We start from the raw sequence: 23,035 nt of genomic DNA on the forward strand, positions 1-23,035 counted from the left end.
AGGGTATGAGTCGATCCGAGGATAATCCACGAAACCGATTTTTTGATTTGTGCCAAGATGGGTGTTGTTGCCTCTTCCCTTTGTGAGACTCGCCTCACTGCTCCCATCCATGCATGCATGTTAGTTGATACTAACAAACAAACAAACTAACTAACTTATTTATAACTTATATATAAATATCTATATCAATACAAATACACACATTTACAACAGGTAATTAAAGACATACGATTTTAGTTTTAGATTATATGATGAAGGTACCTCGAGAGGCGAGGTCAGATGGTTTTGAAGGCTCGTGGTCGAGGTGACCAGCAAGTTATTATTATCCTTGAGCGACCTCTCCATACCCTACACATCATCATCACAAACACGATCGTCGGTTGATCGAGCAATCGATGCAATCAATCAATCCTCACTGCATTGCTCTGCACTGTTTAACCCACCACTCACTCAAACAGCGCAACAACAACAACAACAACTCATCATCCATCGCTACGGCCCAACCAAGATACACACAAACACACACACACACATACTCCCATTGTAATATATCTTGTGGAATCCTATCCTCAATCAATCTGCTTGGATGATGGATGATGGACGGAGGCGCTGCGGCTAGCGCCGTGCACCTCATCAATCAATCAATCAGTTTGTTACTTGTTATTGCTGTTGTGATGTCATGTGATGTTGAACGTCAATCTAACAATCAATCATTCAATCAATCAATCAATCATTCAAGGCATACTAGCTAGGGTCATGTGTACTTAGACATCATCACATAGACAGAAGACAAGACTTAATACTACAACAACAATAGTCACAGGACAAACAAACAAACACAGCCATTCAATGAATAAGCCACCTAATAAGCTCCATCAGGCTATTGCCATGAAGGATTTGGTCAAGTTGAAGGCACGTCTATCACAGTCACGCAAGGCCAAGCTCGAAATGAATGAGAGAGACTACTTGGATCAGACACCACTCTGTGCAGCACTCAAGTCTGGCTCATACGACATCGTCCGTGAGATACTAGCCTTCTATCATTCAAACAAGTATGTACCTTATGTCACGGCCTCATAATGGGACTACCTCCACTCACTCTCAATCAATCAAAGGATGGACGTTAACGAGCAGGATAAGAATGGATATACACCATTGCATGTTGCAGCGAGCAATTGTGATGATCAGATAATGACACTGATGTTGAACCATGATGGCATCAAGGTTAACTTGGTCAACGACGATAAGAACTTGCCACTGCACTACTTCTGCCAGAACTTCAAGTCGCCAAACTGTCGCGAACCCTTCAAACTGTTCCTCGAGAAGGGCGTCAATGTGAATCTACAGAACAAGAATGGCGAGTCCGCTTTGCACAAGTCCATATTCAACAACAACATACGTCTGCTCATGGTCAACCTGTTGCTCGAGGCTGGTGCCGACGTCAACGTTCTCACCTCGCGTGGTGAGTCGCCACTACACTTTGCCGTGCGTCTTGGACGTGAGGACCTCGTGTCCGTTCTAGTCAAGGCTGGTGCCGACCTAAGTATCAAAGGCAACGAGAAGAAGACCGTCTATGATCTTGCCAGTCAGAGTGGCAATACTAAAGTGACCAACTTCCTAAAGAATGTCCAAGGTATGGATTGTAGTTAACATCACTCAATCAATCATTCAATCAATCGCTCACTCATTCGATCAATCAATCAAACAAAACAGAGATACACAGTTGGCTAAAGACTATAGAGTTGGAACAGTATTGGCCTAACTTTGTTCGTGAAGAGATATTCATGGATCTGTTACCAGAGGTGGATGAGAAGACGTTGGACTCGCTCAAGATCACCTTCAGTGGACATCGTTTGAAGATTATTAAATACTGTAGAATACTCAAGGAACAACTGAATGGAATAGCCAACAACAATAACAGCATGAACAATCTAAACATTAGTGGAACGATCGATAAACAGCAACAACAACTACAACAATCACAGCAACTACAACAACAACAACAACCATCATCTATAACACTTACAACACCAACATCACCACCAACAACAACGACATCAACTTCAACTGCTGGAGCCAAACCAAACCTCTCGATGGAGTCCAACAAGTCGGGCTCAACACCAAACTCTGCGGCATGCAGTCTCGAGTCGTCGGGCTCGATATCATCCGATGGACTGAAGGAGTCACTGGCAACGCTCGAGGGCATCAAGTCAAACACGTCGTGCGTGATTGACCACGCCGACCTGGAGTACACGCTGAAGCTGGGCTCAGGCTCCAGCGGCAAGGTCTACAAGGGCATCTACAAGAGCAAGGAGGTGGCGGTCAAGGTGCTCAAGGCCATCACTACACAGATACAGCTAGAGGAGTACAAGAAAGAGATACAGATCATGGCGGCCATTCGCTCGCCCTACGTCGTCAACTTCTTTGGCACGTGCTTTGAGCCCAAGTTCTGCATGGTGATGGAGTACTGCAGTCGCGACTCGCTGTACCACGTGATGAACACCAAGAAGTACGACATTGGATGGGATCGCTTCTTCCAGTTCACGATGCAGATGACACTGGGCATTCAGACACTGCACAACTGGTCACCGCAAGTGCTGCACCGTGACTTCAAGTCCCTGAACCTCCTGGTCAACGAGGACTGGGAGTGCAAGGTGTGCGACTTTGGCCTGTCGCGATTCAACACGGCCGAGAACCTCGAGACCCTGACCAAGACACGTGGCACATTCGCCTACTGCTCGCCAGAGGTGGCCACGGGCTCGGGCGCACTCTACACCACCAAGTCCGATGTCTTTGGCATTGGCATCGTCTTTTGGGAGTTGCTGATGCGAGTGATCAACAGAGAGTACTCGCGACCCTACAACGAGTACCCCAACATCAAGTTTGACTACCAGATCATGATCAGCTCCAAGGATGGTCTGCGTCCAACGCCGCCACCCAACTGTCCACCGGGTCTGGCCAAGCTCTACAGACAATGTGTGCATCAGGAGCCTCAACAACGACCGTCGTGTGAGGAGATCATCAAGGTTTTGAACCAACTTCGCAAGGAATACACAGAGGCCAAGTCCGAATGGGATGACCTCATCATCAAGAAGCCAACTCTGTCATCAACCAACAACACCTCAACAGCATCACTATCCAAAGGGGATTGAGATAGACTGACTGACTTAAAATTAAAATAAATCAAAAATAACGTTTGTTGGGAAATCCAATTGGATTTTTGATCAAGTTGATCAGCGTGCCAAAGGGATTCAAGGCCCATTCATGTTGTGTACCCTCAACAACATCATTGACAATCAAGCAAACAAATACAACATGTTGGATACACTTAGTTCTTTACTATTGAAGAATATTACACTATTCTTGGATGGCATCGATATACTTTGTTTTACATTAGTTTGTAAAAGAACACAACAAGAATGTTTGATACCTCATAGAAACAACAAGGAGTCAAAGAGTGTAATACAACTACCACCAGGCTATAGAGAGAATGAATTAACATTTGATGATATGTGGAACAAGCCAATTGAGCCTGGCTCAATCCCCTCGATAGTGACACAAATTACATTTGGCGAACGGTTTAACCAACATATCCCACTTGGAGCATTACCACCATCCTTGACAGCACTGAAATTTGGACACTCTTTCAATCGACCAATTGCCCCTGGAGCCATTCCATCGTCTGTCACCAAATTGAAGTTTGGAAATATGTTTGACCAAGTAATCATTCCTGGATGCCTCCCTTCTGGGCTCAAATCTCTGGACTTTGGTGATTGCTTCGATACTCAGCTCCCAGTTGGCTGCTTGCCTCCCTCCTTGGAATCATTGTTTCTTTATTATGCCATATATAACCACCCAATCCTTCCTGGACTCTTGCCCATGTCCCTAACTCAACTTGCACTCCCCCATCACAAACATGAGATCCAGCCCGGAGTTATCCCATCCTCAGTAACCTCTTTATGGCTCGATACCAAATTAATTCTCTCCCAGGGAGTTATACCCGACTCAGTATTGAAGTTATGTTTTCATTTAGGACCTCATTCCACCTCATTATATATTCCGTCATCTGTTACTGATCTTTCGCTTCAATACCCAGAATTCTTCAGGGCTCCTAAAAGTGGATATAAATGGATACCCATACCCTTGACAGTGAAGCGTTTAGTAATATCATGTAGCCAACCAATCACTCCTGGATCAATTCCACAATCAGTCACCAAACTAAAGATCATTGGTGGGTACAATCTCCCTATCATGCCCATGGTTATTCCGTTATCGGTTACATCATTAGCATTTGGAGATTCATTCACCCAACCAATCAGGTCTGGGGACATTCCATCGACAGTCACAAAGTTGTCAGTTGGATTCAATCTCAAACGGTTGCTGACACCCAATAATGTTCAGTCATCCTACCAAAGCTATTGGAATGGGGACACACCCCAACGTCATCTTGGTGATCTGATCAACGCTACATCAATTGACTACTTGATAATCAATCAAACAATATGTCAAGTAGGTTTTTCAGCCAAACCATCCGATCAAACAAGGAAAGTCAACACTGTTAGAATTGTAATCCCTGACCCTGAGACCGGAATTCCCTTTGAGGAACGCAAAGTCAAGACTCTACCATCTGCATCCAGCCTTTTTAATAAGTTCAAGGCTAAATATGACTTGAGGTGTTACTTTGGTATTGCTCACAACAACATATACATATTTGATTTTGGTCGAATTGGAACAACATCAGTGCATTGCAGACAACTGGACAATCAATCAATCTTGGTAGATTGTGCGGATTATTTTGGATCGGTCTCACTTAACAATTAAATAATAATAATATTAAATAATTAATTATTTTAATTTAATGTTTGCTCTTGATGATACCCAAGCGATGAAGAGGCCAAGTGCTGCGACGGCGGACAGGGCTACCACGAGCATGATCATCCTGTAGGACGACCTTCCTTCAGTCTTGTTGACAGTGCTTATCGTGCAACACATCAATTGTGACTCTGCCTTGTTAATCTCTTGTGTGACATACTCTGAGAATGCATTCACCTTGGTCGTTAGCAACACAATCTTTAATGCCACCTCATCCTTTTGAGCTCTAGATGTTTGGTTTGATGTGTTAGGTGAGTTGATTCAATGAATGATGACATGGATACTTACTTCTTTAAGAGTAACTCATTGCTTGTCAATGTCTGAAGTAGGTCTATTGCCTCAACAATGTCTGAGTTGATGATATCCAATTCGTCATGTAGACGACTAACTGTTGACTTGACTAAAGGTAGCTTACTTGGCGCAGTATGATAGAGTCGATCAATCAGATTTCCAGGAGTTGGCATTAGATCAATATCATATCCAAGTGAATCCAATAAGTATTTCTAATATGATTGATTGATTGATTGATTGAGTGTGAGTAATGATGATGGATAACGATGAATGATTCATTCATAATCATACCTCTGAGAATATTGATATCTTGGACAATGACTTCTTGAGAGATGTTGCAGAACTTTGTACATTGGTGATGATGGTGTTCCTGACGATGGCATCGATGAATATCTGTGATATCTCAGTTCCATTGCCAATGAATCCAAATGGATGCTGTCCATAACTCCAGAGATAGTTGTTCTTTAGTGAGTTGTGTGGAGCTGAGTATCTGAGTGTTGGACCCATTAGACCTTGCGATTGTGCCAGTCCAGAGATGATATAACGTGTGACTGAGTGAGGGAAGAATGATACCAACTTGCTGCCCTGGTAATGATTGCCCGCGAATGCTTTAGATGATTGCAACACAGCCACAGCTTGTTGATTCCTAATAGATGATTGAGTCAGTCTAACATCCTGTAGCCACAGCTTGCTCCGGGGGAATACATACGCCACTGAGAGATAGTATTTGTCGAGTAGTATGTTGGAGTCAGTGTTCTTCAATGAGAATACGTAGACGGGAAGTATCTTTGTTCGAAGGTTACCCTTCTTGTTGAGAGCATTTGGTACAGAGTTGAGGAAGTCGTCCTGGACCAGTCCACTCGCCAGTATATCGTCCTCGTTCCTGAGCTTCAACAACAACTCCTCACTATCAATGTATGTCTTGGAACTTGTCTCAAACCTAGTTGTGTTTGGATTGAGTTCAAAGCTTGAGTGCGTCCTAATCGACTTTGATAGCGCCATTGAGATGTGCTTGTGCTCGTGCAATGAGTGCGATCCAGTGACCACCGTGACCTCCGCGAATGGGAACAGTCGTCTGCCTTCCTTCTTGATCAAGTCGATCTCGATACTTGTCTCATGGCCCGGATCAAGCGGGTCATAATCATTGTGATCTCTGAATATCAATATCGGTATGAGTACCTTTTGGTACAAAGGTATGAGGTTGTACTTTGAGTCAGGGAGTATAACATGTTGCACTGCAGAGATGACCAATGATGCCATGTGCGCCTCTATCTCAATCTAAAGGTCGAGTATTGGTTAGTGATCAATCACAACTGATCAATCAATCAATGATACATACAGGTGATGCACCTTGGAGTGATGTTCCAGCATAACCATCCTTTTGGAAGTACTCGACCAGACGTGGCAGGGAGTCATAGTCGACAGATCCTTCGGATATCTTCTCCATGGTTGACTTGTGAAGGGTAGTGCCGTACTTTAGCGGGCCCGCAGAGAGGTCCACAACGAGATACCTTCCAGCGCCTATCCATGCTGGACCACATATCTGATGATTCAGAGTGTAGATGTATTTCCTGTTGTCGTCATGCAACATCCTTATCTTTGAAGGGTTGACAAAGAACACAGTATAGACTGGTGTATCAGTCTGTGTTGCTGATATACCATATGTCTTGATCTCATTCTCAAAGTATGGTTCGAATGGTTCGATCGATAACCAATCTGTCTCACCATCAACAGGCTATTCATTAAGTGAGTTAGTGATTGATTGATTGATTGATTGATTGATTGAATGAATGAATGAATGAATGTATGTACATACGACCAAGGCATCCATGAATTGTGATAGCATCAGTCTTTCATAACGCTCGAGTGATTGCTTGGGCAACTTCTTGACATTGTAGGTTATGTCATAGTGAGTTGATAGACTGACGGGATTGTGTACCTTTGGTGCACCATGTATATCATTGTTATAGTTGAGTAGATGATAGATCGATGTCTCAATTGAGTAACTGTTATGTTTATAATGAGACTCTTGTAATAGATCATTCAATCTCGTTGGGTCTAAAGTGTATTCAAATGCACCATCCTGTTGGAATCCAATCAACAACACCTGTATCTGTATTGGTATACCACCTGGTTCATCCTGTCATGTCACATGTTAGTTAGCTTAAGTTACTTGTTGTCGTTTCATATTATGTACCTACCTCAGGACTGTATGCATATGACAAGATACATATCAATGAAAGAAGTAATAACAAAGATGACTTCATTATATAAGTATATATATAGTATGATTGAATGAATGAAGGAATGATTATGTGGGTGTGAAGTTGATTGAACAAATGAAGGTTGTGGATGAACTTCACCTGATTTGAATCAAATCCCATAAATCAAACATTTCGAAATCGATAAAACGACAACTTGATGAATACAAAGACGGTGACAAGGACACAGAGAGACTATAGATATTTAAGTTACACAATATGTTACAACATTCAAGACAATTGATTAGAGTGTCTACAACATCTACAACCTCATTGACTACATCCAACTTGTGTTTGTTGACAAAGACGAATGTATTTGGTTGCAATGCACAGCTTGGCAATCAAGTACGTCACATGTCCTTTTGGTCATACTTGAACCCATTCAAGTTCTACAATAACAATGCAGATACACCTCAAAAGAAACTTGTGTAAGCTACCCTTCTACGCCACCCTACCTTGTCACCTCACTCATTCATTCATTCATTGACTCAATCAAATCGATACAGACAATACGAATTGAAAGAAGGTGTATCATGGGACTATAAAGAGATACTGAAGAATCCAAATATGAAGTTGTTCTATGGTACACCGAGAGCGATACCTTTGGGTCAATCGATTGACTGCCCTGCAATGGAGGGCACAGATCTATATGGTAACAAGATCAAGTATCCACTGATAGACATGCCACCAAACACTCCAATGTTGATGTGCGTCACTTTGAAGCCATTCTTTGGTCAGAGCTTCATCGACAGTTGGGTCGAACCATTCAAACAGAGATATCCATCACTATCCATCCATCACGTCGTACTCATACAACAGACTGGCTACAAAATATTAGCACCTCTATTCAAGAAATCAAGACAATCCAAGTCACAAGGTATCACAGAGTCATGGTGTAATCAACAGATGCATATTAGAGGTAAGACAATTGGAATGAATGTCACTCATTCAATCACTCACACTCAATCAACATTGTGATCGTTTAGACGTCAACCAGATTCATCAAACATTGACTATTAGTAATCCATTGGGAGCATACTTTTATCTTATTATGGATGGAAAGATTAGATGGAAGTCATCGGGCAAGGCTACGCCAGAAGAGATTGATTCACTTCTAAAGGTCACAAACACATTGATGACAACTCCATCACCATTGGCACAGGGTCCAGGCGCCAATAAAAAGCAACAACAACAGCAACAACAACAGTTGCAATAATAGTATTTATAGTATTATAATATCCTTTGTTGGTTGATCATTGGTCATCGTACATATGATTTCAATTCGACTTCATACATTCTCATTGTGATTGGGCACACGATCAGATCAATGTTACCCCACAACACGCTCACCAATCAATCAATTTGATCATCACTGCCCCGTCATCAATCAGTTCTATATCATTCATTCATATATTGATTACAAATATATAGATATATATCATATAATATAAGATGATGGACACAAGTGGAAAGACAGTGGAGAGAAAGAAGACCTCAACCACAAGCGATGACAAGGTGGTCAAGGACACACAACAACAACAACAACAGACAAAGAAGCAAGCGCTACCAGTGAAGAAACCAAACTTCATTGTCGCTTGTATATTGGCTATGCGTCCATGGTCATTGACTGCTGGTGCCAGCTGTGCGATGGTCGGAACTGCACTGGCCAATCGCTTCTACGATATCTACGACCCGGTGACGTTCGCCATCGTGATGGTGGGCGCCGTGTCAACACAGGTCTTTGGCAACCTGATCAACTCATACTACGACTTTGCCAGCGGCGTCGACCAGCCACAGGACGCGGCCGACCGCACCATGTTTGATCTGGGACTGACCCAGAAGCATGTGTCCACACTTATCTTTATGAGCTTGATCAGTGCCTTTGTGTCGCTGTGCTCGCTCGTCTACAGGATGCCGCCCGATGTCGTGGTCACCCAACTGCTGCCCCTGGTCATGTTTGGTGCGCTGCTCACGGTGGCCTACACAGCAGCACCCTTCAACCTAAAGTACCGCGGACTGGGCGATGTGGTCATTGTCATCTGCTTCGGACCACTCATCATTCAAGGTTCATTCATTGCTCAGACACACTTTGCAGACAACTTTGTCTACCTATTCTCGATTCCACTGGCCCTGACCATCGAAGGCATTCTTCACGTCAACAACACACGTGACATAGTATCAGACAGACGTGCCAATGCCACAACACTAGCCAACATCATTGGTCACAAGAACTCACTATACTTCTACATCATGTTATATGTTTTGTAAGTCCCTTCATCGTCCTCGCTGCCCCTCGCTCATTCGTTCACTCACTGACTCAATCAATCAAACAGGGCGTATGGAGTACAACTATACCTATCATTGCAGGTTGGTAGCAACATGATCAATCTTCCATTCATTGTCGTGCCCAAGTTGTTCAGTACACTCATTCCAAAGTTCAAGAGAGGTGAGTTTGGAGACTTGGTCGAACAAACAGCCCAGTTCTCCTTCTTCTTTGGTGGACTATCCACCGTTGGTATACTTTACAGTCATCTTCCATTCTATGCCTCATCGTCAACATTATAATCAATATCATTCATTCAATCAATCAATAATGGACCAACTCCAACTCCAACTCCAAACTCCAACTTCACTCCATCATCCAAGACGAAGATGGATCAATCAATATTAATATATATTAAATTAAAGAGATATATATATTTATTATTATTATTATTATTATACATTGATGAATTACCAATGGAAGGCAAAGGATATCGTATTCGTTGGCTGGTCTATCTCGCTCACTTAATCACCTGATCAATAGTTGCTTGGTGGACTTGATGGTGGTGGACTGACAACATCCTGATCATAACTAAAGTCTTGCTCCGGACTCCTCTGTGGCGAGGACATATTGGTAATCTTTGGGATTCTCCTCTGTATATATTTGGGATAGTTCCAGTTGTCAGTGATTGATCATCCATCATCAATCAATCAATCAATCAAATATACTACTTACACTGAACTTTGAAAGGAACTCCTTGATGTTGTTCTCTGAAGACCACAGCTTGAGCTGATCGACACTGTCACGTACTTTGGTCTTGAATTGGTTGATCTTCTCTTCGACTTGGAGAGCCTTCTCCTTGAACACACCGACGTTCATCTCCTTGCCAGTGTAGCCTCGCTTCAGGTTTCTCTTGACATAGTCATCGTAGTCCTTGACGATGCGCAGGATGATGTCCGATGTGGAGATGCCGTCCGTACGCTTGATCGTCATGAACTTGCCCTGATCCTTGACAAACTGATAGATGTCGTTGCCGTCCTTGTCCAAACAGGCGTCCTCACCATGCGACACAAAGTCAATCTTGTGCTCGTCGATGAATTCTTGTGTGATGATCCAGGGCGCGTGCTCGACCACCTCGTCCACCCAGCGGCAGTGGCGCAGCGACTCAGCGCGCTCCACGTCGGTCATGACGGTCTTGCCCTTGAGTCTGTGTGTCATCTCGTCGTTGCAGACGCCAACGATCAGGTATGTGTTGGGGAACAGACTCTTGGCCTGCTGCAGCGAGCGGGCGTGACCAAAGTGGAACAGGTCATATATACCATCGGCATAGACGCGCACTGGACGATCAGTTGGAGGTGGATTTGGTGTGTAGACCTTTTGTTTCTTTAAACTCTGTTGTTGTTGTTGCTGTTGATGTTGTTGTTGAAGTTGAAGATGTTCACTTCCACTGCTCTCATCACTGCTATTGCTCTGATCCTCATCTATAGTTCTCTTCTTTGTCATTCTTTGATTATTTGATTTGTTTGATTGATAGTTATATGTATGAATGTATGAGTTGTGTCACTGTATTTGTATAAATATATGTTTCAAGTGTAGTTGGTACCTTATTATACAAGACAGGACGACCCCACTACCAACACCATCAATATCCTCATCATTAATCGCCAGAGTTAGTCAGTGATCATAGTGTGTGTGGGGGGGGAGGGGTGGGTTCCAACATAGATCAGTTCATACCACAAACAACCACTAAATGTGGCTCTGATCAAAAGTCGGCTCATGTGAGTCATTAAAAGATCTTGACTTGCCGAGTGATCAAGTCAAACCCAAGTTCAACGAACTTGTTTCAAGATGCAAGATGCCATCGTGTGTTCCAGTTCCCAAGTTGAATGAATGACTCAGCCAATCATTATTCATTCATTGTTGTGTATTACTAACTACTACTACTACTGTCATTGTTGTTGAAGTAATAAGAAAATGCAATGTTCTCTTGGTTGATATAGGTGTTGATCAATGGTGATGTACCACCTGCTACCAATATCTATGTATGTCAATGTAATAGTAATTGTTAGATGATGTGATTGATTGATTGATTGGATCAATGGTCAGTCTGTCAGTCAATACATACTTGGTTCCTTTGCAATGGATTATATGCTAGAGTATAGAGTATATCATTGGTCGAAGGTACCTTCATCAACAAGTTACCATCCAGTCCATAATAGTTTACAATTCTTTCACTTCCACATGCCATCACCTTGATTGATTGATTGATTGAATGAATGTATGGTTAGTGATCGGATCGAACAATCATTCTAGCACAAGATACATACTCTATCCTTCTCAAAGATGACAGAGTGGAATGATTCACATGGACGATTTGAGAGCATGGCAGACATGGTGTTCAGTTTGCCAAGGTACCACATGGTCAATGTGCTGCCACCAACTACCAACCAGTTGCCAGTGACATCAAAGTCCAAAGCACCCGTCCAATGATTGCTTTGTTGTTCTGAAGATGCTGGTGTACTAGTACCATTGACATGGCCATTGGTGGTGGAGGTGGAGTCTGGTGCCATTGACTTCTTTAGATGAGGCGTAAGGATTGTTTGACATTGAGCTGTGTTGGTGTCCCATATTCTAACAGTGGCATCCTCTGATGATGTGATCAGAGTGTTGTATGATCTGTTCCACTTGACCTGATGTACATAGTCCTTGTGGCCGACGAATGATGCAACGTTGCGACCGCTCCTTATATCCCAACAATAGGCGTTTGAGTTTCCACAACCAATGTACAGTTTACCATTGCTATCCCTGTCCATTCCATTGATCTCACTACGTTCAGACAATGCACCTCTCGTTCCAACCTTCTGAGGTGAAGGTATATCATAAAGATGTTTGATTGTTCTATTAACACCGCTCGCTGTTGGGTCTTCTCTTTTACTCTCTGTTGATTGATGTATGAATGAGTTAGTGATTGGTCGATGGAGTGATTGAGTGATGCAGATCACATACTTATGATATCTTTGATCAATTGCCAGTCCCATGCACGTATCTCTGTATCATCTGAGGATAGGAGTTGACTGTCGTCATAGAATAGTAGACAGTTGACAGGTGTGTTGTGCGCCTTGAATGAGTATGAGCATGTGTAGTCATCGTATTGATGATCTATCATCATCATCTGTTGTTGTTGTTGTTGTTTGTTATTGCCATTGATATGATTGCTACTGTTACTACTACTAACACTACCACCATGTAATAGAGGAGTGTTGAGATACCAGATGTTGATGTAACCAAAGTTGTTGGCGGCAACCAAGTAGTCACCGCACTCTGAGAACACTGTACACAGTACTATAGTCTCACGTTGTTCTATATCCCTTTTATGTTGTTGATATTGAGGTGTATCCATTATTTATTATATGTTAAGTTCATGAATGAAATGAATGATCTTGATCTTCATTCATTCATTCGCGAAAGTTGACTCGCGTGAACCTGGCAACACACTGGCAAATTGCGGAAACAAGGAAAGGCAAGGGGTGCGAGGGTCATTGGGTCGGAGATGAATGTTTATTCTTTGTGTTCGACGCGACGAGATAAGATATATATGTCTTAATGTCTCTTGACACGCTTGTTCTTGCCTGGTCTGGAGGCAGAGGCAGCCCTCTTCTTTGCGGCAAAGGCCTTCTTGACATCCTCGTTGTTCTTCTTTGGATTGAATGCTTTGGTGTTGTTTGTTGACTCTCTGGTGTTGGACTTGGCGTGTCTCTTCTTGCCACCAAAGCCATACTTCTCATCCTTTGCTGTGCGCTTCGCTCCCTTTGTTGGCAATGTATCTCTCTTTCTCTTATTATCGCCACCAACACTGCCACTTCTCTTCCTCTTATCATCCTCCTCCTTCTTCTCAATAAGATCAATAGAGAAGTCATCAGAGACATTACCCTTCTCACGGTCTATATAGTTGGTTGGTAAGAAGTATGTTAGTCTCACATGTATGAACGAATGAATGAATGAATGAGGGTACTCACTCTTTCTCCAGTTCTTGACTGCATCGAGCTGTTGTGTCTTCTCCTTTTGACGATCTTGTGCCTTTTGGACTTGGATCTGCTTGCCAAACTTCTTGGTCTGACGCTTCTGACGAATGATATCGGCCTTCTCAATGCGCTTCCTGTCCTCTGTCAGCTTGGCCTTGATCTTGTACATCTGTTGATCAGACTTGACCATCTCGGCAAAGTAATCTGGCTTCCTCTCCACTGGCAACTTGTTATCCTTGCACAACTTCTCACAAAGTAAAACAGAGTCCATAGTATGTTTATAGCTAGATTGATTGAGTATGAGTGAGTGATTGATTGATCAGGTGATGGGATAGTCCGTGTGGCGGTACTTACAATGACATCTCACGAGCAAAGTCGTCATGGATGTTCTGGCAATCGAGTGGCTTCTTGGCGGTGACGGCGAGGGTGTGCACCCAGGGTACCTTTCCTCCGACCATCAGACGGAACTCTTGTAACTTTTGGGTGAGTCCAGCTCTGTCGTTTATGGCGTATTTATCGTGGATCATCTTCTTTTGTGCCAATTGTTGCTTGGCCTGCTCGTCCTCCTCGTCTTGTTCGTCCTGCTCGTCCTCGTCCTCCTCATCCTCGCTGAGGTCTGATGTCTCGATTGGCACGTTGTCCTCTTCGGTGAGCTCTCTGATCATTGGGGCTGGCTTCTGCTTGCCTGCGAGTCTCTGTTGTTCCAAGATCTCCTTGACGCTGGCCACACCTTGGAATGACTTGCCAGTGAGATTGAGCTCCTTTGACAACTTCTTGGTTGGGATGGCCATTGGGGCGTCGACCTCCTCATCGTCATATTCCTCCTCCTCTTCCTCTTCCTCCTCTTCTTCATCATCATCGTCGTAGACATCATGTACAAGGTCATCGATCTCCTCCTCCATCATCTGAGCCTCGTCTTCCACGTCACCCTCATACTCCTCCTCATCCTCGTCGCCGTCATCGAGTTCCTCAAGCTCCTCATCATCACCATCCTCGAGCTCCTCCTCCTCGTCGTCGTCCTCGATATCGTCGACGCCTTGGTTCTCCTCCTCTTCTCCATCGTCGTCAAAGTCCATTGCGTCATCACCACTGATGTCCTCGTCCTCAAATTCCTCGTCCTCGGGTGGGTCATACTCTCCACTGATGATACCCTGCAACATTGACTTCAAATCATCTTCACTTGGTCTCTTTCCATTCTTATTAGTTTGTTGTTGTTGTGATTGTTGCTTCTTCTGTGGCTGTGTAGTTGTGATTGGCTTTTTCGAAGTTGTAGTTATTGCCGTTGTATTCTTTGTTGACTTTTGTTGCTGCTGCTGCTTTGAAACAACTTGCTGCTTTGTTTGTGTTTTCATTATATGTTATGTTTAAAAATATATATACATATATTGTATGTTTGAATATACATATGTTGTCAAATGATTGAAGGAAAGAAATTAAGTCGAGTCGAGTGGGAGATGTTTCATTCGTCTTTCGTTTTTTTTTGATTGTGAAGTTTTTGAAAATTAAATTAAAATTAATTAAAAGTAATCAATCACAATCATATTGTATAATATTAATATAAATTTAATTGATACGCACTTCATCAATGGAATGTCCTAGCTGGTGATATGACTCGTTCAGAGGGTTGTTGACAACTGTGATTGAGATTGATTGGACGTTGGAGAATATTGGTTTGTTGAGATATGATTTCAGTGCATCAAGTTGTGATCGAAGTGTTCCAGTCACCTCAAATAAGATCAATTTGTCGATAAAGTTGAGACGAATTGATATTGAAGTAATTGGTGCGGAGCACTTTGGAAGAAGTTCAGATACAATGGACAAGTCGTATGTGTTGATGGTCAGTGTGTAGGGCATTTGTGCAATCCCATCCTCATTGCGAGAGTAGAACCGCTGGAGATTCTCCATCTTGATGTCCCATTTCTCATGTGACTGGGAATTGATTTCATCGTCAATCAATACTTCTCGGACATTGGGCATTGATGATATTGCTGTAAAAGATTCATGAAGTGGCAGTACCAATGATGTGATGTGTGGATGTACCTCGCCAGGTACCACATTCGAGCCCAGAGAGTAAAGCAACATCTTGTGAGCATGTACGAGGATTTGATTTGGGTCATTCCAAGTATGGTCAATCAATGATGGAGCAAGTCGAGGGTTTGAGGTTGATGTCGACTTGAACGAGAATGACCTTAGGTTCACAACCTTGTACATATCCAAACAATTCTTGAAGTATTGTCCAAACAATAACAGATCGTTTCCTGGTTTGAGCTTCTGGTCTTGTCTGACTCGGTAGACCTTAAGGAAGTGCTTGTAGTTCAGTGGCGTTGATACGTGGACACCACCATCGCCTTCAATTGACTCCAAGTCTGAACAGAATATTTTGTTAGCTATTATATGTAGTTTGCTTCTGTATAAAATATTTGTTCGACAAATTGGATGGGCTTCAATTGAGTTGTTTGACCAAGAAGTAATGGGATATAAGCTGGATCATCAAAACAATGGTGACAGAGGTGATATGGTACGGTCAGTGATTCCAATCGATTGATACATCGCTGAAGTTGATCGTTTGGTATATATTGGAGTTCCAATACATTGATATGAAGTGGTGTGTCTTGGAATAGACAATAAGATGATCCAATATGATTGATTGATTGATACAATCTGATTGATTCAACTGGTTGATGGGTCAATATCCTCATGCATATCTTGTGGATGTGAGTGGATACTGTGGCCAAGTCAACGACCCATTGACATGATACATCAGTGCTGACACCATTGCCATGAATAGCCATCTGGACAATATGTTGTGAGTAGCTCGACATTGTTGTTATGTGTGTCGACATGGCCATCAATGAACTGCTTGAGCTCCATTCGATATATCGTCATCATATGTTGATTGAGTGCCATGGTTGATTGAGATGATTGGCAGTAGAATAGGTAGGCCATCGATGCAAACAAGTATACATTGTTATTTGTCGCTTCAAAGATTGTTAAAGCTCCACGTGATGCTTGTATCAAGTCCAATTGTGTTGCCTTGTATATGTCAGACCAGAAACCAGTCTCAACTTTGAAGAAGTTAGGTATTCGAAGTATGTGATTGAGCAACCCCAATGGCAATGGTCTGTCTTTTCCATGTGACTTGAATCGATCAATGACACATCCATAAAGGATCATAATCTTATAATCATATGGACGATGATTCACCTTCCAACTCGCCTTGATACCGATGATGTATGATTCCAACTCTTCATATTTCTAATTGAAAGGGTGAGTACAAGTGTCAGTCAGTATACAGTAGGGTAGTTTATCATCAAGATTGGTTGGCCTACCTCAATGAATAATGTTGGATCAATGATCTCGATCAACTTGACCATGTTGTGGATATCGAATGATTTGAACCATGTTGGACTGAAGTATAGTTCGATTGGTATGAGCACTGGATAGAACAGAGTCCAGAAGGAATTGAAGTGTCCACGGGATGGTTGAAACAAGTCCAATATTCGCTGTATGTTTGATTCATTGTCCACAATAACATCCCTCATATCCAATGACAACCATCTATTCAACTCATTAAGGTATCATTTGAAATAAGGTATATCCCTATAATATTCTAAATTGATCATAAAGAGGCTATTGAGTGATTGATTGATTGATTGATTGAATGTGGTGAGTGAATGATTGAGGGCATGTGATGGCAGCCTTACTTACTCAAAGATTGATTGTTTGTTCTCAACATGATGATAGAAGATTGATTGTGTCTTGTCCTCAATGGTCAATAGATAGTACATGAGTATTAATGATGTCTCTGAGCTTAATGGTTGTTTGTTGACCTTCCACTCATTGAACACTCGGGTGAAGTATCGATCAAAGTGTCCTTCACCAAATGCTGTCAGGCTATGACGGAATGCAGCAGCATACTCTTTCCAAACATCATGATGATATCAAAGATGATGAATATAAGCAGTTTGTACCATTCGATTGATATAGTGTTGAAACAGCTGCTCAACTTGGTCATCGTCGCTGTCTTTGGACATTAGTGAGGAGATCAGTGAGCGTATGTTGTTGATGAAGAAGTTATCCAAACGTCTTGATACAAGATCAATGTATGATCTGGTTATGTCGAACAGAGTAATGTTCAAACCACTCATTGTTGGTATCATTGGAATTGATAATACATTGTATTCCTTTTGTGATTTTGAAACAGCTACTTCAGTTGCTGCTGTTGACCTTGAATCAATCACAAACATGATACGATGAATTCTTGAGAGAATGGCATATAATGATGAAGGTATTGATCGCTCCTTTAAAGATATAATGATCTGATTGATGAAGGCCTGTAAGTATAATTGAGTTATTGTGAGAGAGAGGGTGACTCACCTCGGCGATCTGAGGCATGCCATTGAGTAGATCAACAGTAGTGAGCAAGGTAGGTATCTCCATGACCAACGACTGAATGAATGATGTTATGGTTATTTGATGCTCACTTCATAGATTTGATTGGAATTGTGAGATGTGGAGGATGTTTGATTTAAGGATTTGTTGACTATAATCATTGAGATGGACTGGATGTTGGAGAATACTGGTTGATCAAGAAATGAAGATAGTGTATCAAATTGATCCATATGTTCCAGTAACTTCAGGTATGATCAATCTATCAATAAAGTTGAGACGAATTGTAATTGAAGTGATAGTTGTTGGAAGTAATTTAATGTCATGTGTGCTTATGGTAGAAAGAGTATCATGATCAGCAACAATTTTCATCAATAATATAAAATAACCAACAACAATCTAAAAGAAGAAAGTGACAAGTGATATTTATTTGAGCTCGATAATATTGCAGAGCGATCCTGTGATATTGAGGGTATTTGCAGCTCCAAATTCGTTGGAAATCAGGAGAGCCACTGAAGTGCCCTCTGGTTTCTCCATTATTCCTTTGGTTGAGATCTCGTCTTGATATGCGGTTCCATGCACAAGGTCCTTGAAGAGATAGATTATGCATAAATCTGGGTAGGCAGCACTACCATGAGCATAGCCAAGGTAAGGTGTATAATAATAATCTGGCAGGTAATCCATATCCATGGTAATTGAGGTGTTGAAGAGCGTTCCATTCGATCCGGGGAAATGTAGCATGCAAGCAGTACCGTCAACATACCATGATGTTGAGATATCCAGACAGTTTACCTCATACTTGGGATCTCCGGCGAGCACATCAGGCCTCCTCTTGGAGCTGTTCAAACTATCGATTTTGTTTGTTTATAAACAGCCAGACAATAAGTGAATGTCAATGAGATAAGTAAAATCTAAAAAGCAGTAGATTGATACATATTGTATTGTATGTTGGATGTTTGTATATAAACTTGATTTGATAATATACAACAAGTTAAGTAGAAGGATCAGTATTTATAATACTCTTGTTTGTTTGATAGAATCAAATGATACGACGTTACAAATCTAAAGAACAAATTGAATTAATTTTGGACAAGTCTGTTGAACTTTGTTGGAAGTTTCCAAATCAATGGAAACGAAAATTCGTATTATTTGTTTACGCATCTGTCAGTAACTCATGAGTTGGGTTACAGGAGAAACCACATGTCTCGTGGGTCTCAATTGGGACCAACCCGAAATGTCATCACCAGTAGAGTGCCGTTTATTTGAATGTATTCAGACTGATGAGGAAGATGATTATGTAGGTATTTCCATAAATGAATGATGTAGTTTATTTGATGCGTACTTCTTGGATTCGATTGGAATTGTGAGATGTGGATAGTGTTTGGTTTATGGGTTTGTTGACTATATTGATTGAGATGGACTGGATGTTGGAGAATATTGTTTGATTGAGATATGATGTCAGTGCATCAAGTTGTGATCGAAGTGTTCCAGCCACTTCAGATATGATCAATCTATCAATAAGATTGAGTTGAATTGATATTGAAGTGATTGTTGTTGTACACTTTGGAAGAAGATCAATTACATGAGTAATGTCATTTGTGTTGATGGTCAGTGTGTAGGGTAGACGTGTATTGCCGTCCTCACCCTTGTAGAACTTTTGGAGATTCTCGGTCTTGCTGGTATGCCAGTTGCCAGTCTTTGGATTATCATCATTAATTAACACTTCTTGAACATTGGACATAGATGGAATTGGTCCAACAAAATATTGATTGAGTGGCAACACAAATGATGTGATATGTGGATTATCTTTGCCTAAATGTAAAGACGAACGAGTGCCATAAGTATACTGATACTTCATTGTTGTGTTGGCACTGGACAACAACGTAATCATATCCTCTGTTTCCTCTTTGTATCCGCTTATCATGAATAAATCAGATCCTTCCAATGGGTTTGTGATGGATGTTGTCGTCCTGAATGTGATTGATCTGGGTTGGTCGCCAACCTTGTCGTTATCCAAACATTTCTTGAAGTACTTTCCAAACAATAGAGTCTCGTCATGTTGAGACATTCGGAAGACCTTAAGGAATTGATTGTGGTTCTTTAAATGATTGGGAACTTTGTGTTCAATTTCCAAATATCCGCCATAATCATTTTCGATGTAGTCTAAGAAGACAAACTCTTCGTCTATCAAGCCAAGACAAAAGGTATTGTTATGATTCAGTTGTTTCTTGCTGTTACTATATAGCAATATATGTTCGACAAATTGGATACGTCTCAATTGTGTTGGACCATGAAGCATTGGGATGTATGCCTGACCTGCAAAACCATCAATGGGTGCAATGTTGCTATGTGTGTAATATGGCACGGTCAGTGATTCCAATCGATCGACACAACGTTGGAGTTGATTGATCGGTATATATCTGAGCTCCAATGCATTGATATGAAGTGGTGTGTCTTGGAATAGACAATAAGTTGATCCAAAATGATTGATCGATTGAGATAAATTGATTGATTCAACTGGTTGATGAGACAATATCTTTGTACATATCTTGTGAAAGTGAGTGGATACTGTGGCCAAGTCAACGACCCATTGACATGATACATCAGTGCTGACACCATTGCCATGAATGGCCATCTCAACAATAAGTTGGAGGACGATCAGTGGAAGAGTTGGCAGTGATTGCTGTTGCTTCCTGGTTTTCAACATTGAATGAATGAATGATTGTCGTTTGAATTGTTTGAATTCCAGGAGATGTTGTTCTATCTCGACTCCACCACCTCCATTGGACTGAGTGATTGCCTTGATCAGTGTGTCCTTGTATGACTTGTATCTGTTTGATTGATTGAACTCGGTGAATGCCTGGAGACAATATGCATACTTGAGGAAATGGAATGTTGACGAACATTGCCCAACGTCATGGACAATCTGGAATGACTGATCAAGTAGCTCAAATTGGCTGTGTCTATGTTGTTGTTGTTGGTTGTTTCTCCAAACTTGTTTTGGATCTGGCTCAACTGGATGTTTATCAACATTGATCCTCCAATCAATTAATGCCATCAATACATTGATATTGAGTGATCTTATCAATGATAGTTGTACTTTTCGATCGACAAAACCATTGACTATCTGTACAACCACATCCATATCAACGGACAACTGTTGGAGACATGTGGTGAGAAAGACCATATTGTTGAACTTTGCCACACTAAAATATCTCTCCAAGAACTGTTTGATCTCTTGGGGATAAGTTGTGATCATATGATGATTGAGTGTCGATAATGCCACTGTTGATTGAGATACTGGGCAGCAGTAGAATAGGTAGGCAATGGATGCGAATATGAATATATTACTTTTTCGAGTCTCGAGATATGTAGCCAATGCCCCAAGTGAAGCCACCATCAAATCGTTTTGTGATGCTTTGTATATTCCAGACCAAAAGTCAATGCAAACCATGTAAGATTTATGAATGCTATCTATATGGTTGAGCAACTTCTTTGACAATGGTCTACCATTGCCATGTGTCCTGAGGCCATCAATGAACATGCCAAACAGTATCATATTCTTATAATCATGTGGACGCATCTCTTCCTTAAATGAACTTGCCTGTATAATTGCTTCCTCCAACTCATCACAATGCTAAAGAACAATTTGTCAGGTCAGTAAGTGTTGTTAGATTGAGTCATCTAGATAAATTACCATTATGAATTGTAATGGATCAATGATTTTGATCAACTTGATCATGCTGTCAACATTGAGATACTTGTACCATGATGGATTCAAGTATCGACTGACTTTGGCCAGTATAGGATGGAACAATGACCAATATTTGTTGATGTGATCCAGATTTGAATTCAGCAACTTGATAATTCGCTGGATATTGTAGGGCAAACTCACAATACTGTCCATTAAATACATCAACAATGTATTCAACTCATCAATATACCAAGAGTTGTTGACACCAATATAGTATTCGATATTATCCATAAAGAGACTATATTGATTGATTGAGTGAGTGAGCTTGATATCAATCATTGATTGTATGATGGACCTACTCAAAGATTGATTGTTCGTTATCTTGTTGGTAGATGATTGATTGTGTCTTGTCTTGGATGGTCATGATATAGTGCATGAGTACTAGTGATGTCTCTGAACTTATTGGTTGATTGAACTTCCACTCATTGAACACTCGTGTGAAGTATCGATCAAAGTAGTCATCACCAAATGTTGACAGACGACTACGGAATGCTTTAGATAGTTGACTCCATCCATTATTACGAAATGGAAGATCTTCAATGAATGATGAATGTACCATTCGATCGATAAAGTGTTGTGTCACCTGCTCCTCCTGGTCGTCAGTCGGCAATGACCTGAGAAGCACATCGATGTTGGACCTGAACTTGTCATCCAGACACAGACTGACAATGTCAATGTATGACTTGGTAATGTCAAGCAAAGTGATTCGAACATCATTCATTGATGATAGCAATGGTGCAAAAATGACCCAGATTGTAGTGCCATCAGGTTGTACTTGTGTCTCAATCATCTTTGATTGAGACTGAGATTGTGATACAAACTTGATCTGTTTCAACATTGACTGATCAATAACTACTTTTGTCTGGCGTTCATCTTGTGAACATTTCTAATGTTTGTTTGATTGATTGGATGATTAGTGACAACTCCAAAGTGATCATGAGTTAAGATTGATTGATCAGGACTCACTTGGGCAATTTGTGGTAGAGCGTTGAGTACCTCAACAGGTGTCTTAAAGGAATACATATGCTCCATCTCTTATAAATATATACTTTGCAATCATAAACAGTATTAATAGACTTCACCATATTTGCAGAATATTCTTTTTATCTCCCTGATCACCGATCAGGGGATATTTTTGGAGTTGCGGGAACGGGAAGTTCATTTTGATCAATGGGGAATTACA

At 41.4% G+C, this 23,035-nt stretch overlaps 11 protein-coding genes across 11 annotated transcripts; 4 read left to right on the forward strand and 7 right to left on the reverse strand.

Moving 5' to 3' along the window:
• Positions 1–849: 849 nt before the first annotated feature.
• Positions 850–3,152, forward strand: SAMD00019534_071350 (hypothetical protein; the record flags this gene model as incomplete). The annotated part of the gene is made up of 3 exons (XM_012897542.1): positions 850–1,052; positions 1,116–1,633; positions 1,714–3,152. 3 exons carry the CDS (start codon positions 850–852, stop codon positions 3,150–3,152), a joined length of 2,160 nt encoding a protein of 719 aa, XP_012752996.1.
• Positions 3,153–3,510: 358 nt separating this feature from the next.
• SAMD00019534_071360 (hypothetical protein) lies at positions 3,511–4,818 on the forward strand (the record flags this gene model as incomplete). Its single annotated transcript, XM_012897543.1, has 1 exon — positions 3,511–4,818. A coding segment is annotated over one exon (1,308 nt), but the record flags the coding sequence as incomplete, so codon positions are not given.
• Positions 4,819–4,845: 27 nt separating this feature from the next.
• Positions 4,846–7,430, reverse strand: SAMD00019534_071370 (hypothetical protein; the record flags this gene model as incomplete). Its single annotated transcript, XM_012897544.1, has 8 exons — positions 4,846–5,098; positions 5,161–5,221; positions 5,288–5,375; positions 5,455–5,809; positions 5,873–6,441; positions 6,503–6,898; positions 6,980–7,303; positions 7,365–7,430. The coding sequence occupies 8 exons, from the start codon at positions 7,428–7,430 to the stop codon at positions 4,846–4,848; spliced, it is 2,112 nt and encodes a 703-aa protein (XP_012752998.1).
• A 348-nt stretch (positions 7,431–7,778) lies between these two features.
• SAMD00019534_071380 (hypothetical protein) lies at positions 7,779–8,640 on the forward strand (the record flags this gene model as incomplete). The annotated part of the gene is made up of 3 exons (XM_012897545.1): positions 7,779–7,852; positions 7,931–8,343; positions 8,411–8,640. 3 exons carry the CDS (start codon positions 7,779–7,781, stop codon positions 8,638–8,640), a joined length of 717 nt encoding a protein of 238 aa, XP_012752999.1.
• A 236-nt stretch (positions 8,641–8,876) lies between these two features.
• Positions 8,877–9,989, forward strand: SAMD00019534_071390 (hypothetical protein; the record flags this gene model as incomplete). The annotated part of the gene is made up of 2 exons (XM_012897546.1): positions 8,877–9,688; positions 9,758–9,989. The coding sequence occupies 2 exons, from the start codon at positions 8,877–8,879 to the stop codon at positions 9,987–9,989; spliced, it is 1,044 nt and encodes a 347-aa protein (XP_012753000.1).
• A 234-nt stretch (positions 9,990–10,223) lies between these two features.
• SAMD00019534_071400 (hypothetical protein) lies at positions 10,224–11,190 on the reverse strand (the record flags this gene model as incomplete). The annotated part of the gene is made up of 2 exons (XM_012897547.1): positions 10,224–10,340; positions 10,423–11,190. 2 exons carry the CDS (start codon positions 11,188–11,190, stop codon positions 10,224–10,226), a joined length of 885 nt encoding a protein of 294 aa, XP_012753001.1.
• A 427-nt stretch (positions 11,191–11,617) lies between these two features.
• Positions 11,618–13,087, reverse strand: SAMD00019534_071410 (hypothetical protein; the record flags this gene model as incomplete). Its single annotated transcript, XM_012897548.1, has 4 exons — positions 11,618–11,725; positions 11,813–11,938; positions 12,015–12,625; positions 12,694–13,087. The coding sequence occupies 4 exons, from the start codon at positions 13,085–13,087 to the stop codon at positions 11,618–11,620; spliced, it is 1,239 nt and encodes a 412-aa protein (XP_012753002.1).
• A 200-nt stretch (positions 13,088–13,287) lies between these two features.
• On the reverse strand, positions 13,288–15,061 carry SAMD00019534_071420 (hypothetical protein; the record flags this gene model as incomplete). Its single annotated transcript, XM_012897549.1, has 3 exons — positions 13,288–13,628; positions 13,704–13,993; positions 14,064–15,061. 3 exons carry the CDS (start codon positions 15,059–15,061, stop codon positions 13,288–13,290), a joined length of 1,629 nt encoding a protein of 542 aa, XP_012753003.1.
• A 211-nt stretch (positions 15,062–15,272) lies between these two features.
• Positions 15,273–15,920, reverse strand: SAMD00019534_071430 (hypothetical protein; the record flags this gene model as incomplete). Its single annotated transcript, XM_012897550.1, has 1 exon — positions 15,273–15,920. One exon carries the CDS (start codon positions 15,918–15,920, stop codon positions 15,273–15,275), a length of 648 nt encoding a protein of 215 aa, XP_012753004.1.
• Positions 15,921–19,594: 3,674 nt separating this feature from the next.
• SAMD00019534_071440 (hypothetical protein) lies at positions 19,595–19,839 on the reverse strand (the record flags this gene model as incomplete). The annotated part of the gene is made up of 2 exons (XM_012897551.1): positions 19,595–19,609; positions 19,681–19,839. 2 exons carry the CDS (start codon positions 19,837–19,839, stop codon positions 19,595–19,597), a joined length of 174 nt encoding a protein of 57 aa, XP_012753005.1.
• A 2,308-nt stretch (positions 19,840–22,147) lies between these two features.
• Positions 22,148–22,884, reverse strand: SAMD00019534_071450 (hypothetical protein; the record flags this gene model as incomplete). Its single annotated transcript, XM_012897552.1, has 2 exons — positions 22,148–22,738; positions 22,819–22,884. 2 exons carry the CDS (start codon positions 22,882–22,884, stop codon positions 22,148–22,150), a joined length of 657 nt encoding a protein of 218 aa, XP_012753006.1.
• Positions 22,885–23,035: the final 151 nt, after the last annotated feature.

This window comes from Acytostelium subglobosum (genome assembly GCF_000787575.1).
Source record: "Acytostelium subglobosum LB1 DNA, scaffold: scaffold14, whole genome shotgun sequence".
NCBI lineage: Eukaryota > Evosea > Eumycetozoa > Acytosteliales > Acytosteliaceae > Acytostelium > Acytostelium subglobosum.